General features: G+C 38.4%; 2 protein-coding genes across 2 annotated transcripts; both read left to right on the top strand.

Annotated features, from left to right (window-relative positions):
• The first annotated feature begins 584 nt into the window (after positions 1–584).
• LOC120573589 (low affinity immunoglobulin gamma Fc region receptor II-c-like) lies at positions 585–4,580 on the top strand. Its single transcript, XM_039823399.1, has 9 exons — positions 585–634; positions 1,051–1,113; positions 1,315–1,566; positions 1,894–2,142; positions 2,633–2,647; positions 2,741–2,785; positions 3,336–3,380; positions 3,654–3,728; positions 4,472–4,580. The coding sequence occupies exons 1-9, from the start codon at positions 604–606 to the stop codon at positions 4,492–4,494; spliced, it is 798 nt and encodes a 265-aa protein (XP_039679333.1). The 5' UTR covers positions 585–603; the 3' UTR covers positions 4,495–4,580.
• Positions 4,581–9,069: 4,489 nt separating this feature from the next.
• Positions 9,070–11,272, top strand: LOC120572556 (low affinity immunoglobulin gamma Fc region receptor III-like). Its single transcript, XM_039821883.1, has 6 exons — positions 9,070–9,101; positions 9,293–9,352; positions 9,563–9,823; positions 10,285–10,332; positions 10,952–11,149; positions 11,229–11,272. The coding sequence occupies exons 1-6, from the start codon at positions 9,071–9,073 to the stop codon at positions 11,270–11,272; spliced, it is 642 nt and encodes a 213-aa protein (XP_039677817.1). The 5' UTR covers position 9,070.
• Positions 11,273–16,381: the final 5,109 nt, after the last annotated feature.

Raw genomic sequence — 16,381 nt, 5'->3', positions numbered from 1 at the left:
TGCGTCAATAACACACGTTATAATGCTCGTCTAGCTGCTAGCATGGCACGCACTCATACTCTGCTTCTGACTGGCTAGTAGTCCTTACCTAGCTACTGCGCATGTGCGACTCCCAACAAAGATGGAATAAAAGTGTGATGCCTCACTCTGTAGCTACAACAGAGTGCTCAACACACAGGATGAAAAGAGGAGCTGCAGCAATGTGCAGAACAACAAAATATATAGTGTTTTTGGAAAATTAAATCTATTCTGATAACCTCTAAATATAACTATGAACCTGAAAATGAGCATAATATGAGCACTTTAAGTTACTGTAAACTGGTGTGCCCCTTTAAAATAATTTGTTATACTGAATGCAATACATAATTCCCATGCATTTACCAGATTTGGTGGTTTACACTTTTAAACACTAGCTCTGACAGTTGACCACCTGAATTAAAAATATGTTTAGCCCCCAGAGTGACTGAGACGTCAACGATGTTTATAATGCTATAAACTGATGTGGCCTCTACTCTGCACAGGAAAAGGAAGTACTAAAACTCACTTTAGATCATATTTAGCTGGTTGTCAGTCTGATGCTCTGACAGTCAGCAGCAAGGGAACATGGAAGTCACAGCACTGTGCATCAGACTGTGTGAGTACTGAGATTGTCTCCAGTTTTACTCTCAAATCGATTCAAACTAATAACTGTATTTCTGGGCTCTATGGTTGTGTAGTCTATCTGAGTAATACATATTACAGTTAGGGTTTTGTCCTATTTTTAAGTCTCATACATTTTTATTTTTTATTTTAGTTCTATTTTGTCTGTAACCATATGAATGCCATACTGGGACAAACATGTAGACACACTTTTACACATTATTTACCATTCCAACTAGCAATACTTAATCAGAGCGTCTGACAATGCACAACAGTACGTGTTGTTGCTGTATTGCATGATTAGATTTTTTACATGTCTAATGTTTCTGTCATATGTTGACAGTAGCTCAGAGTTATTGCTCCTTAAGACATGTATTTCTAATACACTGCTCTCTTCTTTTGTCTGAACAGTGGTGAATGGACTGTTGCTGCTCACTGCTCAAGCTCAGAGCAGTTACTATATTCAGAAAGCTGGTGAGTTGAGGTTTGGTATAAAAATAAACATACATTTGTATAATCTTTGAACATGTTATTTGCATATTTTTTGTCTTTCTGTCACTTCAGATGTAAGATATATTATATTTTACAGCTTTACATTACTGCACTGAGAGTGTATATTATATTTGGGAAGATATCTCTTACTTTATTCTTTCCTTTTTTTTTTCTCTGTCAAAGATGCAGTTTTTCCTCGTATTGATCCAAACAGACTGCAGTTCTTTGAATATGAATCCATCTCATTTTATTGTGAGGGGTTTCACGGTCCAACGGAATGGAGAGTGATGAAAAAGATTCCCTCGAATACTACTCAATGGGCTACATCGAAAGGGTTCTTGAACATTAAAGTAGCCTTTGAATCACACAGTGGAGAATACTGGTGTGAAAATGGAGAGGGAGAGAGAAGCAACAGCGTTAACATCACGGTTACTGGTATGTTTAGCAGACACTAACTTGAGCAATATTTCTATTGTTCAAAAGTGGCAAAATGTGGCTAAAAGCTAAAAAAAAACAGAAAGTGGAGCATGAGTTAAGAATGTATTTCTCAAACTTCATTTTAGATAAGTTGATGCACTTTGTAGCCCAGTGCAAATGGGAACTTTAAGCATAATTTGTGTATCCATATTAAAGTCGGATATATACAGGGGTCACCTGGCTGCCAAGCAGAATTGTCTCATTAAGTGGACCCTCATGGTTCAGTGTACACTTACCTTACTTGCCTTACTGCATGATTGATAACAGTAATTTCATGTTGTCCAGCTGGTGATGTGATCCTGGAGTGTCCTGCTGTCCCTGTGATGGAACAACAGACTATTACTCTGCGCTGTAGAAAAAAGGTGACATCCGACAGCCTCGCAGCCGATTTCTACAAAGATGGCCACTTCAGTGAGACTGGATACACAAGCCAGATAACCATTCACAATGTTTCCAAGTCCAATGAAGGACTTTACAAGTGCAAAATCAGTGGATTTCGAAGAGCATCACCAGAGAGTAGGCTGGCTGTCACAGGTGAGACATAACTATATATATTATATTAATATAAACTGTAAATATCAGTAAGAAAAAGCTCCAACTCATACTGCATTAATTTTAATATTCTTGCTATATGTATGATATATAAGAAATAAGAATTGCAGAGCTTAAAAGTTGCAAGTTGATTCTCAAGGTTGCAATTCCCATTACAGCTTATAATACCCAACGCCGATATCAACATTTTTTCGTAGTAATCCATCTGATAGTTTTTATTTATATTTTATAATAATTTATTTTCATCCCAATGTTAGATTGCAGTCACCAGTACCTGTCGCTTAGAGTTAAAACATGTTTTAGACACACAAAACAATCAGTACTACTACTTTCATATGTTGACATATTTTGACCTAGTAGTGATTTTGTCTTTGTAGGGACAATTCTAGATGAACTGAACCATTATGCATGTACTCACAGACTGCTATCTTTTGTCATGGTGTTACATCACATGTTACTCCCACACCTGTAGAGACAACACCTCAAGGTGGACAAGAGTCTTCTCCACATCGTCTATACCCTGGCTCCATTCAGCTCTCAATCCTTTTACCGGTTATCTCCTCTTTTTTGTGTGTGGCAGTGTTGCTGTCGGTGGTGGGACTACTTTGCTGTCGGAAACATAGAGGTACAGAAAAAAATGTTTCTGTGGAACAAAATAGAAAGTATTCTTTCTGTCATATAGAATGGCTTACTAAAGAAGAAAACAGAAGACAGCATAAAAGTACAGAAAACATATAGTGTACTAGTGGCCTAAATGTAACCATACCCTCCCTTACCCAAAGGTTTTAGTTTGTACTATATTTAACTTGCCATAAACAGTCTTCCATTAGTGCAGATACTGATAATTTAAAAAAATGTTGTAACTGCACATTATCAAGAATTGTCCAATATTGACATTACAGAGTCGCAATAGGTTCGGTTAAATGTTACACAAAGCTACAGCTGTAACGGTAAAACGGTATGCATAGGTGACAAATGCAGTATCCCTGCCAGTTTACAATGAATTAGGAAAAATCTCCAGTCAGCTGAGCTTTACAATTTCCAACAATTACAATGCACAAAAAATGTTTTTATTCACAAAGCTTCCTTGGAGGTCATTGAACATGTAATGATGAAAAAACTTTACTATTAGTTCTCAGATTTTGTCTATACCTCCATTTTCCTTTTCAATGTAGTTGCATGCTTTTCCTCTGAGATGCCAACAACAGGATCAGACCCAGGTAAGTATCAAACATCACAACACAAAGCATTTATATAGTATATTACTGTCATAGAAATACATTTAGTCAATAATTAATATTTTATTTAATATCAGTCAGTCAGTATTGTAGTATTTCCAACTGAGGCTATCACTTGAGACAAAAGGGTTAATTAAATCACTTCATCTGTAAAGAATATTATTTTTAAGTTTAAATGTATACATCTGTTTTACCACTATTAGAACTACTTATGTTAAAATATAAATTTATTATTGTAATTTTTATTTTTTCCAGTTTGTGAACATGCCAATGTAGCTGAACCACATTGTCAAATATATGCTAATGTGCCAGAACACCGGACAAAAAGAGGTATTTCTTTGACTTAATATTATTTTTATTTCATAGTACTTGATTTGTGTGATTTGTTAATTCATGTTGAGCATAAAGCTGCTTACAGATCAGCGGTTAAACCACGATGTACTGTAGGTCCAAATACATATCGCAGAGACTTTATCCAAGCCAAGGGTAGTGCTTCCTCCAAGTTGTCTCCATGGCACAGCCAGCACAGAGCAATTTAACGGCTGGTCATGTTTGGGTAGCTTAAGTCGTTCTTACAAAGACCAAATAAAGTACAGATATCACAAGTGAAATGTGTTCACATGCATCTTTTATTGGAATAGTATGATGTCTTAGAAAGTGTTATGCAATAGTGGAAGTTTTGGCTATTCAGAGAAAACTCACTTCCTTAATGGAAAGAAAATGAAAAGATTACCCTTATTATGACTGGGGACTGAAGTTCTTTCATAAACAAGATTGTATACAACATTGGGAGTAACAGAAATATAAAAAACATCTTTAAAAATATATATTTTTTTATATTAATATTTAATTAGGTTGTTGAGAGCCAAATTTAAGCCATTTAAGATTGATCAAACCCTTATTTAAAGCCATCATATAAAGCAAACATGCTTCGTACAATGATACAAAGTACATTCATACATAAACACAATACTAGCCATGACAAAAAAAATAATATTACACAAAAGATAGGATAATGTGTTGTATCATAACATTTTATTTTGTTGTCTTTGTATATTCTGGGTCTCTTCCAGGTCGCCGAGAGCCAAAACACTGAATACTGGCTGAAGGATGGAGGAGAGGCTCTGTTAAAGCTCGGTTGTGTGTGCAGGATCAACCCAGTCTCACGGCAGTTCGTGTAAATGTACACGTTATTCTTAATCTATTGATACGTGTTCACGGAGACGTTTTTTCTCGTTTTTTACGTGTAACTGTTACGTTATTTTCTCGGGGAAAGGACGCCGGAAGGCGGCCGAAAAGGTCGCTCCGTAAGCCGGGAGGCGCCCGGGGAAAGGACGCCGGGAGACGGCCGAAAAGGTCGGCCAAAATATGGAAAAACAACGGCACAGGCCGCCACTCGCGATCGGGGAAATGAGGCGTCACACACCGGCCAAAACAACGGCACGGGCCGCCACTCGCGGGCCGCCACTCGCGGGCCGCCACTCGCGGGCCGCCACTCGCAGGACACGGGAAATGAAACGCCACAATAACGAGACGGTTGGGGTTAGGGAAAAAAAAGAACGGGGAAAGGAACCGTCACACGCGGGACACGCCGACAAAGGAACTGCAACACGCGGGACAAAAGTACTGCCACACGCGGGGCGCGATCCCCGCTCTCCGGCGTGAAAGTCCTGTGTTGTTTGACCCATCCACCCCGACCAACTTCCCTACGCGGATTTTTGGCTTTTTACATTACTCCCTACAATTTCGTTCTGTGGCTACGTAATATGCTTCCCATTGAAATACATTGGTTCACATTTCCGTGTTGTCCACAACGTAAAAAATGACAAAAATGTCTCTGTGAACACTTATCAATAGATTAAGAATAACGTGTACATTTACACGAACTTCCATGAGACCGGGCTGGCAGGATGGCCTAACATTGTAAGAACAAATTAAATCCTCAGTTATTTACAGGCTGTGGAAACAGTATTAACAACATGTTCCATGCAGTGCAACACCCAATATTGTTGAGTCATTCTTCATCAATCATTGGATGAATGCAGCATGGATCAATCTATTTTGCTTTGATACACTAAAAATACATGAAAAAAATGCTTTATTTAAATTCTCACAATGGAAAACCTGACATGCATGTCCACTTCTACAACTATAATTCAAGACATTTTGAGTTGCAATAACACTCATACAGAAATGTGAAGATGCTAAAATAAAATCAGTAACTTCAGAGCATTTACATGGGGAGGTTCTGTAACACTGGTAAAAATAGAAATGAGTATACAATAACATTATTACTCATTCACTCAGAAAAATATATTTCTGGCACATGATGACATGTTGTGTTCAGTGAAGAATTTCTCACCAAAGACTAAAAAACAGTCATCACAATTACAAAACGCTTTGTAAAACAGTGATCGGAAAAAAATGAAATTGTATATTATCACAAAATATTATATTAAAAATGATCTGCGTGTGTGTGTTTGTTTCTGGGCATGGCGTATGAAGTGGATTCCATAAGTCAACCCCTACAGTGATAAACCCCAGCTCTTCACTCAGTTTGCACCAGATTGTCAGTTCACCTTTGTCGTACACATGCAGCCAACCCAGTTTTGTATCTATTTTTTGTCTTAAATTGCTGTCAAATTACCTTACTGATATCTATTTTTGCTTGTGCCTCAGGTTGCCACTCTGTTGAGAGGAGACTCATCTCACCTGCTTTTTCCAGTGTTTTTGGAACAGTATTTGCCCTGCTCCCTCAATGTGTCCACCCCCTTCTACAGGACCCAATCCTTGCACATGGTTTCTTAATTGATAAATAAACCTTTTGTGCTAATTCCTAACAACTGCCTCTGTGTCTGCTTCTGGAGCTAAGTGTGACATTATTGTACCTTTATAGTGTCATTTTGTCTATTTGCTCTTAATATCCTGATATTCTCAAAGGAATGTCATCCTTGACACTTACCTGATGACCTCCACCTAACCCCCTAGCGGCTACAAGTATACACTGCAACACGATAATTGCTTAATGCCCTCATTAAGACAAAATATTACATTTAATTTACATTACATTTTGTGTTTTGGGACTGAAAGAACTAAACTTTTCTTAAATGTTACATTTTGTAATCATTTTGTAGAAAGAAAAGTAAATTATTTAGTTCTGACTGATGTTTAATTTGCATCTTAAAATTATAAGGTTTCACTTGATTTAAAGGAAATGGGCTGATGTGCATCGTAAGCAAACATCTTTATTATTTGGACATATCTGTCACTTCTATACCTCTAATGTCTGACTGTCTGGACTGACCAGTGTAGTTCATCCACAAAGGGCAATGTATTCTCTCATCACAACAAACGTCAGTCATATAGGTACTCTACACAGAATGCTGCTTTTAAACTATTAAATTACCACCCTGTACATCTCTGCACAAAAACGTACTGAAATAAAACATTAATCAAACTAATTTTAAAAGGTCAGTCTTGCAGGTGTATTTCTATTTGGAGCGAGTGACGTAGGCATTAAACCATGTGATAAAATCATAGACAGAAAAAGGTATGGACATCAATTCTCAAGCAGCGTTAGTGGTTAATGAACTATGATGGGGGAGGCTCCTTTCAGCCAAGACACATGTACAATACACGTAGAACTCTTGAGAAAAAAGGCTCTCTACCTTGATGTACACCCACTTGGTTTCTGCCTAGTGCTGTAAAGTTTGCGTTACCTCTACTTTGTGTTCACGTCAAGCTTTATTGCTTAACGCAGATGACTGTGTGGGGGACTTTTTCCCCTCAGTGCATGGTCACTTTACTGCTACTCATCTCTTCTGTGGTGAAACTAGCATAGCAACCACAGAGTTTTAAATTAGATGAAAGAATAAAAAAAAAAAATTGCCTGAATCATTTAACTTGCTTCCAAAGCAGAAGCAGGAGTATCCAGCTTCACAGCAACACCAGTCATCAACACTCCCTCAACAGGTAGCAAGCAATGTACTACAGATGACTTTGCCTTCTATTGTACGATCGATTAGGTAAGATTCAGACTAACATTGAGAGAAGTAGAGAAGTCTACATTAAACTGACAATAATCATTTTCTATGAAACCAAAAAGATTTTAAGTGAGTGTAGTATATCCCCTTCTGTAATCCTTTTACTATGATTGTCGATGTATCCCCCAGGTCACTGAGAGCAGAGATCCCTGACTGGGACACAGTTACAGTTACTCTGGTTTAAGTCCGTAATATTTTGACTTAAATGTTTGATATGTATTATGTGTGGACATCGTTTCAAATGTTATACTTTTGATAACATTAGTTGGAGTGTTGTGTATACTCATAATCAAGAATAAAACATCCATAAGGTTGTATAAAATGATTGATTGAGCACGGCTGCATGACTTTTCAAAGTATTTCTAAAAATGGACTGATTTGGTTCTAAGCTCTCTCGTAGCATCAGGATGCCTTTTTTAAGCGCCTGACAGCCACATTGTTCTATCTGCTCTGTCTGTCCTCATGTCTCAAGATGCCGTTTATAAGAACAGAACTGCTGCAGCTTTTAAATACACTCAAGGTGGTCAAGTCCTGACATGTTAATTTAATATCAGCAGCTTGTAAAAACTTCACATATACGTATTGAACCATTGATATAATTAGAAAACACAAGCAACTGACCTGTATTATGGCACGTAAAAGTATGTTGCACTTCATATCACCTTTCACACCAAAACGCATTTTTAGCCGTGACCTTTATACAGCCGACTGGGCTTAAATCCGATCCTTGGCCCTTCGCTGCATGTAACCCCTCTCTGTTTCTCCCCCTTATCCGTCTATCTGCTTTCTATCTGATAAAATAAAAAAGCCCCACAGATTTAGAAGAAAAAAAATCTAAAAAATATATAACTTAAACTGGTTAACATCCTACAATCACAGTACTGTAACTGTTAATGGGGTACTCCAGGGACTTAGTATTGCTCTTCCTTAAAGAGACAGATAGTTCAAGTCAAAGCAGCAGAGGCCAACATATCCAGATTTTTTGGTCCCGAGTATGTGTCCTTCCCTCGGGAGCCTACATTTCCCCATTTCCTCTACTGTGTAATTGTATTTTTCTTATCATGCTTACATTGTAAAACCTTGTCGCCAGACTTAAACCTGTGGCTTAGTATATCTCCAGATGCACACTTATCTTATGAAACCAGAAGTTGTGGTTTGAACTTAGTGCGCTGACTTTAGGCCGAAAGATGAATAAGCAGAAGCGGTCCTCATTTTTCAAGATAGCACACTTTAAGGTACTGTTAGTCAGACTCTGAACCACCTTCCAGGGGGTACAGACCTGGAAGCTCTGAAGCTTTGTCCATTACTTTTTATAGTCTTTGGTTGGATATCAGTAGTGCTCTTGTGGCCAAATGGGAGCAAATCCCTGCAGCCATATTCCATATCTTGTAATATGTATGTACAAACAGAAAATGTAATACTCTGCTGTTATGGTCAAAAGAGGGGTTTTCATAACAGGGATTTAAGAGCAGATATTAACACATATTAACACTGGATCATCCTAAGTTCAGTAGGAGCTTACTTTTGTGTCAAAATCACCCATTGGCTACACAAGAATGGGAGGTTCTCACCTACATTACTTTTCAGCTGATTTCAGTCTGATGTTTAGACAATCAGCAGCAAGACAGCATGGAGGCCACAGCTCTCTGCATCAGACTGTGTGAGTACGGAGTCCATCTTCATGTGACATTTAGCGACAACAATTGTAAATGGCTGTAAAAAGTTATTTATTACTAAAAAAGTTCATAATACGTTGATAGAATGAATAATTATTATATTTACTTACAGACATGATACTATGAATATAAACATCTCTGTCTGATACTCAGTTCTCTTCTTTCATGCCTCCAGTGATGAATGTGTTGATGCTGCTGGTTGCACAAGTTGACCTTAATTATTCTCAGGAAAGTGGTAAGTACCAGTCAGTCAATGTATACTGACACAAAAAATATGTGCGTTTTAATGTATTATAACATGGCCCTCTTAATTTCCAAGCAAAAGTTTATTCATTCAGCTTTATTATTGTAACTCATTTTTTAGGCAAATGGTGAGACTATCTGGCAAAAATATTATTAGATTATTACGAGTTAATATAATCCATCCTCTGTATCTCTGTCTTAGAAGCTGTGATTGTTCGAACCAAACTGCAGTTCTTTGAATACAGCTCCATCTCTATTAACTGTGAGGGTTTTAACACCACGACTGGGTGGACTGTCATGAGAATGATCAAGGGAACGGGAAAGGTCAGCGAGTGTGTCAGTACCTGGGTGACAACACCAGCATCCGTCTGCGCCATCAAACCCGTTTATTCAACAGACAGTGGAGAGTACTGGTGTGAGACTGGAGAAGAGAGAAGCAACACTGTCAATATCACTATCACCGGTAATGGACATATTTATTCATGAAAAGTATTTATTGATAACCCATTATCCCCACAATATGTATATTGAGATACAGTAAAGATGAACTAAACGTTTGTGAAAGTAAATTCCATTTCCATTTTCCAGATGTGTAAGATTATCAGCAATAACTTACGAATACATATATCATAGGTGTATATAACATACACCTATGATTTGTGTACGTAAATAACATGAATTATTCTCGGCTAAATCCAGGTTTGTTTCTTTACTTATTGTAGCTCTTTTGTTACTGTAAAGCATCTTCTAATGGTGTGTTTGAAATACTTTATTCAAACATTTTACTCAGTGTATTCCTGTGCTTATACATCCACACTGCACCTTAACTTTGTTTCTGTTTAATGACTAATTGTCAGTTTGTGGATAGACCAGTTCTATTAAAACTGATACATTTATTTAGTTATTAAATCCTGTTTTTTTTAGCTGGGGGTGTGATCCTGGAGAGTCCTGCTCTCCCTGTGATGGAGCCTGGTCTCACTGAATTCCGTAAAATGGGCACGGACTGGTAACAGCTCATTCCGTGGTGGTGGTACGGAATGTGTGAAAATTCCGTGTGGCCACCACGGAAAACAATGCCAATGTAAAGTCAATGAGAAGATGACGGGTACGGTAGTGAGTAATATGAGGCCGAATTCCGCCTAAGGAGGTTGGTTGGAGTGGTGGATGGGTAAAACACAGGACTTTCACTCAGGAGAGCGGAGTTCGTTCCTGTGGCGTTTGTCAGTTCTGTTTTTTTAGCGTGTCCGCGTGTGGCACGGAACCGTAAGCACACCCAACGACCTTTTCCTGAACCCAACCGCCGTTCTTCGTTCTTGTCGTCACGGAACCGTAAGCCCACCCACCGTTTTTGCCGGCGATCCGGCGTCACGTAAGTCTCGTGATTTCGGCAATCCGTGTTCATTACACGGAATTCTTCCGTGGGCCCATCACGGAATTTGGCGATCCGTTGGCGATCCGTGTTCATTTAACGGAATTATTCCGTGACAGTTCAACGGATTTTGTTGCAATTCCGTGAAACTGCCACGGATTTTGAGTTAAGGGTCCGTGCCCATTTTACGGAATACTGTGAGATCAGGTTGGATGGAGGGAGACGCTGTGACTCTGCGCTGTAGAAGCCACATGTCCTCCTCAGCCCTCATAGCGGAGTTCTATAAAGATGACCTCCCCATCGGCACCAGCTCCACAGGAGAGATGACCCTCCGTGCTGTTTCTAAATCTAACGAAGGACTTTACAAGTGCAGCATCTCTGAGTTTGGAGAGTCCCCACAGAGCTGGCTGGCTGTCAGAGGTGAGAAATAACAGGGGTTCATAACTCGTCAGTTAGTTGTGTCCAGTGTTAAATCCAAGTGTGGTGATATGGGTTTTAGCCATTATGCTGCCCACTAATGGGATCTGCTCCCCATGGAACTAAGACATGACCCAACTGTAGCCGATTTAAAAACTAATTTAGTGTCAGTGTGTAGTTTATGGGTATTTATTTGTTTGGTCTTAAACTTCTCTGCACCATTATAAAATGGCATACTTGTGTTTATCTCAGTGTGTTGCTGTTTTGCATGTGAAACACTTTAAATGGCCTCTGTGTATGATGATAGTATTAATAATAGTACATTCATTAGTATAGCACCTTTAAAAACAATAGTTCACAAAGTGCTTTTACAGAGGAAACAAAAGCACATATAAATCAATACACATACCCATATGTACACATCATTTTAATAGTGAAAAAGGAAAGATGGGGCAGTTTTAAAGGACAGATAAAATGAAATTAACAGGTTTTATGGAAAAAAGACAATGACGATAAAAACATGACATCACATAAAAGCAAGTCTATAAAAGTGCGTTTTAAGAAGTGATTTAAAAGAAGTCACTGAGACACCTGTTTTCGTGTCTGCAGCACTTCACAGAGAGACTCATCCCTCTCCACATTGCTCCTATCATATTTACCTCATCTTAAGGACTGTTTTCACCATTTTAATGGTGGCTCTGCTGCTGCTGCTGGTGGGACTGCTGCACTCTGGGAAACTCAGAGTCACACAAAAGCAACCGATTCCCTCTAACTGTAAATGTGAAGGTAACTGCCAGACGGAACAAACAAAGAGTAAACAACAGAGAATACTGAGTATAGAGTTTAATGAATGACTTTGGTCAATAAGATAAAGTATTTTATGTACATACTTCAATCTCTCCATCCTATGTGAGGAGATTAGAAAAGTACAATTAAGAAACAAGTCATCTCATGTGCTTTTTAGGCTGTTTGTTGAACAGTTTAGCGGCAAACATTTTAGTACAACTTTCAGCAACACAAACAAATGTAGCAGCCTTCATTAGACTAGAAAAGGTTTCACAGTTCTGTTACCACTTGGTGTGGTTATTATCAGACTGTCAAAAGCAGATAACGTTCAGTAACCACAGATGAGCGCTTGACTATTTTCAAAAGGCCTGCGTTATATCTTATACTACATTTAATTTCAGATACTACTGATGCTGGTGATAATTTAAGCTTCTAAGACACAAACCACACAAAAGAGACAGCTTGTAGAAAGCTGTTCTCATGAATCATTGATACATATAGCTACAAAATGTAAGCTCCACATAGGGGGAAAGTCAGGTAGATGTTGGGCCCAATGGTTAGCACAGCAAGAAGGTTCTGGGTTTGAATCCAGGTCTTTCGGGGCCTTTCTGTGTGGAGTTTGTCTGTTCTTCCCATGTTTGAGTGGGTTTCCTCTGGGTGCTCTGGTTTCCCCCACCATCAAAAAACGTGTACTAGGTTCTCCAGTCAGTGCCCTTGATCAAGGCACTGGCTCAGCTCTGGAGTTGGTCCCGGGGCGCTGTAAATGGCTGCCCATTGCTCCCTTGAGGGATGGGTTAAATGCAGAGAGATGAATTCCGCTACATGTATGTGACAATAAAGTACCTTTAATAAAACACAGGGCTTTAAGGCATGGAAGTGGCCTTCATGTCCTGGAAGACGTTAAGTGGAAAACAAAAAAACGTTCACCCAGGAAACCAGTGTTCCTGTGTAGAGTGTACTAGTTAAGAGGACCGTTTTTTAAACCAAAGCATAATCTTTTTTTCTAATGTTAACTAGTCATTTGGTGCCTAAACATAACTGTTTTTGCTGCATGACAGTCACCTTTTGTCGATTAAACAGTTCACGCTGCTCCATACCAGGTTTAAAATCGTTCTTTTCTCAGCTAAATTTAATGGTAAAGACCACTAAACTTAACTGTCATGTGACCAGTCGTTGTGCAAAGGTTTTCGTACCATATCATGAGTTAGGCTTCAGTTTTGTTTTTCAAGATGTCTCCCACTCATACATGACCCTCCCTGGTCTTTTGGTCTATGGTGGCTGGTTCAACACTTTTTTTCTGACATATTAAAGTTTCTTTCACTAAAATAGCTTTCTCTATTTGCCTCTTTGTGTATGACAGACATACAGTATTTGTCCTAGCTGTGTCTATGGAAGGTAAAAGTCAATAAATAAGAGTAAGATGTGTATACATTTCTGCATGTCTTTAATTTTTCTGTTTGCTGTGTTTGTATTCCAGCCAATCTATCACATTTTATGAATTGTGGGCATTTAGCTGGGATGCCCTTTTCCTCTGGTAACATTTTCATCACAGCTCAGCTGAGTCCAGCAAACACCATCATCCTCCAGGATGAATTGATTCATTTTGCAACATTTTTCAGGGTCTGCAGTGTACTGTATTTTACTGTTTGTTTTTTTTAATAAAGAAACGACATTGGTAGCTATGATGCCTTGAAGAAATGTTTATGTTCTGCACAGTATTCACAATAAAGGTTTATTCATTAATTTCTTCACAAAATATGGTTTATTTATTGACGCACACACATACAACATATTCAGTTAGTGTCTCAGTAAAAACATGACATTGACTGATTAATAAAAAAATGAAAACACAAAATACAACATTTAACCCAAGAGGCAAAAGTTATTTATCAAAACATAAAAAGGCCACATATTGAGCTATTAGAAAAAAGACAAAACCAATCTGTATATCAACTGTATATCAAGGCAAAACCAATCTGTATATCAACAACATATCTCAATTGCATTTTTCAGCTAAAACATTATCAGCAACTGAAACTGTAATGATTTTATTTTCCGTTGATTTGGAAGTATTGGGAGGAAACTCTGCTGACCTCTACACCCCTAGTCACTACACTTTGCATTAACCTACATCCTGGACTATACACATGCCCATTACACATATTAGATATATTTTTGCACAGTATGCACTCAATCCATTCAGCCTCTATTTTCTTTCTTTTTTCTAAACAGCTATTTTATATTTATTTCTGTATTTATTGTTTATTTTATATCAATGTTCAATATGTTTGTTTATTAAGCACCAACCACCGAGGCACATTCCATGTTACTGACGTTTCTTATTCTGACTCTGATCGAGTGATTATGTGGCAGATCAGCAGACTTTTCTCCCTATTTAATCTTTGAGCTGATTTCACCACTAAAAGGTGTTATTTACTCTAATCCGAAGGAAACAGAACAACTCAGTAAATACTTATATAATACACCATAAATTGTTCAGGATTATTTATTCACACGTACTGCACTTAGTCAGTTAAAGACATGAAATAAAATCGTCAAATATTTGCTTGGTCAGGATCCTTGGAGTCACATTTTAACACTCTGGTTCCAGAACCCCTTGGTGTCATTTAGGAACATGCAGGGAAAAACCACTTAGGGTTAGGAAAAGATCGTGGGTGAGGTTAAAAGATAGACATTTAAGTGACACATGGGGGGCACAAACCTGTACAGCAGTGTTAGTAGCAGCAGGACAAGAGTGGGATGGGAAACCAAAATATTGTAGGTACAGACTAGAGTGCGGATCGAGCCGCATTTTTCTGTCTGAACCCAGCCCGCGTCTGACAGAGCAGTAACCGAACCCGACCCAAGCCCGACAGGCATTAAGATATTTCTGTCTGAGCCCGAACCGAGCCCGACACAATTAAAATCAAATTTTTTTCTCATACTAATGACACATGTACGTTTGTTTGTGTGGAAAGCCCGCTTTTATTAAGCAAATGTAGGAAGGTATTCGGAAATGTCAACAGATGAGCGCATCAGTGCACACGGGGCAACAAGCGCACGTTAATAAGCTGTTGAAATGTTCAATGTGTTAACCTTTCCTGCTTGCTTCGTTTCCGACCGTGGTCAGAAAACCAGGGGAGGCTCATAACCTTCAGGGCAGACGTTATAAAATGAATAACGTCGGGGTTAAAATCTCGTTTCTACGCAGTAAATTCCATAGTGTAAAATATGCAGTGTCAAAGTACATGGACTCTTACAGAGTTATTACAACAACAGCTGGAGTAAGATACCGCCCAGTGTTGGTGAAAAAAAACGTAGTTAAAAGACGCAGTGTCAGACGTACTCTGGAAAGCTCCGCCCACCTACAACTCGTCTCAAACGGACCACACATTTTCACGGCGCCATTTTCTTCATGTGGAATGACTGCGGTAAGTTTCTCCTAAGTGACTATACACACATTATTTGACATTTCTACAGAAGCAGCATTTAAGAATTACTTTATATCTTGCTAACTGTGCACTCTAGTTGGTTTTATGTCTTCAAATGTTGAATTTTAAAAAGGCTAACGTTAACGTGTTGTGACCGACTTCATGTCCAGTCCATGTGCCAGCAGTATTAAGCTAACGTTAATTAACATTAACTGGCGAAAATAACGTTCAAACTAGACAATGTCAGCCAGATTTATTGTAAATTATGTTAATACAACGTGGAGGGGGGATTGTGTACTTCTCGTTAACGTTCAAATATTACAGGAACATAGCAAAGACTAAGGGGAGTTGGCTAAACTAGCTAAAGTTAGCTACATTTTATGTTAGCTTGACTAGCTAAATATGTGCGGGTAGCATGGATTTATTATGTTAACGGCAGGTAGACATTAACCTTGGACACTGCTTAAGCAGTGTAACAAAACAGCAGCAGTACTGTTAAAATACTTAAGCAGTATCTTAGCACACACTTATGGTATAACGTTTAGCTAACATTATTCAGTTCAATTTTATTTATAGTATCAAATCATAACAAGAGTTATCTCAAGACACTTTACAGATAGAGTAGGTCTAGACCACACTCTATAATATACAAAGACCCAACAATTGCAGTAATTATGCGGGCAAGGCGGTAACCTTAATGTTACAAGAATGAAAATCAGAGTTATCCTTTTTAATGTGTTTGACAGTAACATTCAATTTAACTGGCCATTTCTGCAAAAGTGCTGATTATTTCTCAGCACTTTGGTGGCTTGAAACAATACTTTTTCTCATACTCAAGTATACTAAATACAATTCACCTCAAGTTGGCCTTGCTTCTGGGCTGTTCTGTTGAAATGCATGAGATTTTTATGTATGTTAAATAGTGACCTGTTTTTATTTGAGGAAATACTGCTACAATAAGACCAACTTTTTAACTGTGAGAAATTGTACTGATACTATTTGCAGGGAGCATGCTGCT

This window comes from Perca fluviatilis, chromosome 14, assembly GCF_010015445.1.
Source record: "Perca fluviatilis chromosome 14, GENO_Pfluv_1.0, whole genome shotgun sequence".
NCBI classification, from domain to species: domain Eukaryota; kingdom Metazoa; phylum Chordata; class Actinopteri; order Perciformes; family Percidae; genus Perca; species Perca fluviatilis.
Note: the sequence above shows the minus strand (reverse complement) of the source record. Positions and strands in the feature narration are given on the sequence as shown.

Excerpts from the sequence above, each read along its gene's own strand:
- LOC120573589 (XM_039823399.1), top strand. The coding sequence starts at position 604 with ATGGAAGTCACAGCACTGTGCATCAGACTGT. Across the intron at positions 2,786-3,335 it reads TTGCTGTCGGAAACATAGAG|TTGCATGCTTTTCCTCTGAG; the intron begins GTACAGAAAAAA and ends TTTTCAATGTAG. Across the intron at positions 3,729-4,471 it reads AGAACACCGGACAAAAAGAG|GTCGCCGAGAGCCAAAACAC; the intron begins GTATTTCTTTGA and ends GGTCTCTTCCAG.
- LOC120572556 (XM_039821883.1), top strand. The coding sequence starts at position 9,071 with ATGGAGGCCACAGCTCTCTGCATCAGACTGT. Across the intron at positions 9,102-9,292 it reads AGCTCTCTGCATCAGACTGT|TGATGAATGTGTTGATGCTG; the intron begins GTGAGTACGGAG and ends TCATGCCTCCAG. Across the intron at positions 11,150-11,228 it reads GAGCTGGCTGGCTGTCAGAG|CCATTATGCTGCCCACTAAT; the intron begins GTGAGAAATAAC and ends TATGGGTTTTAG.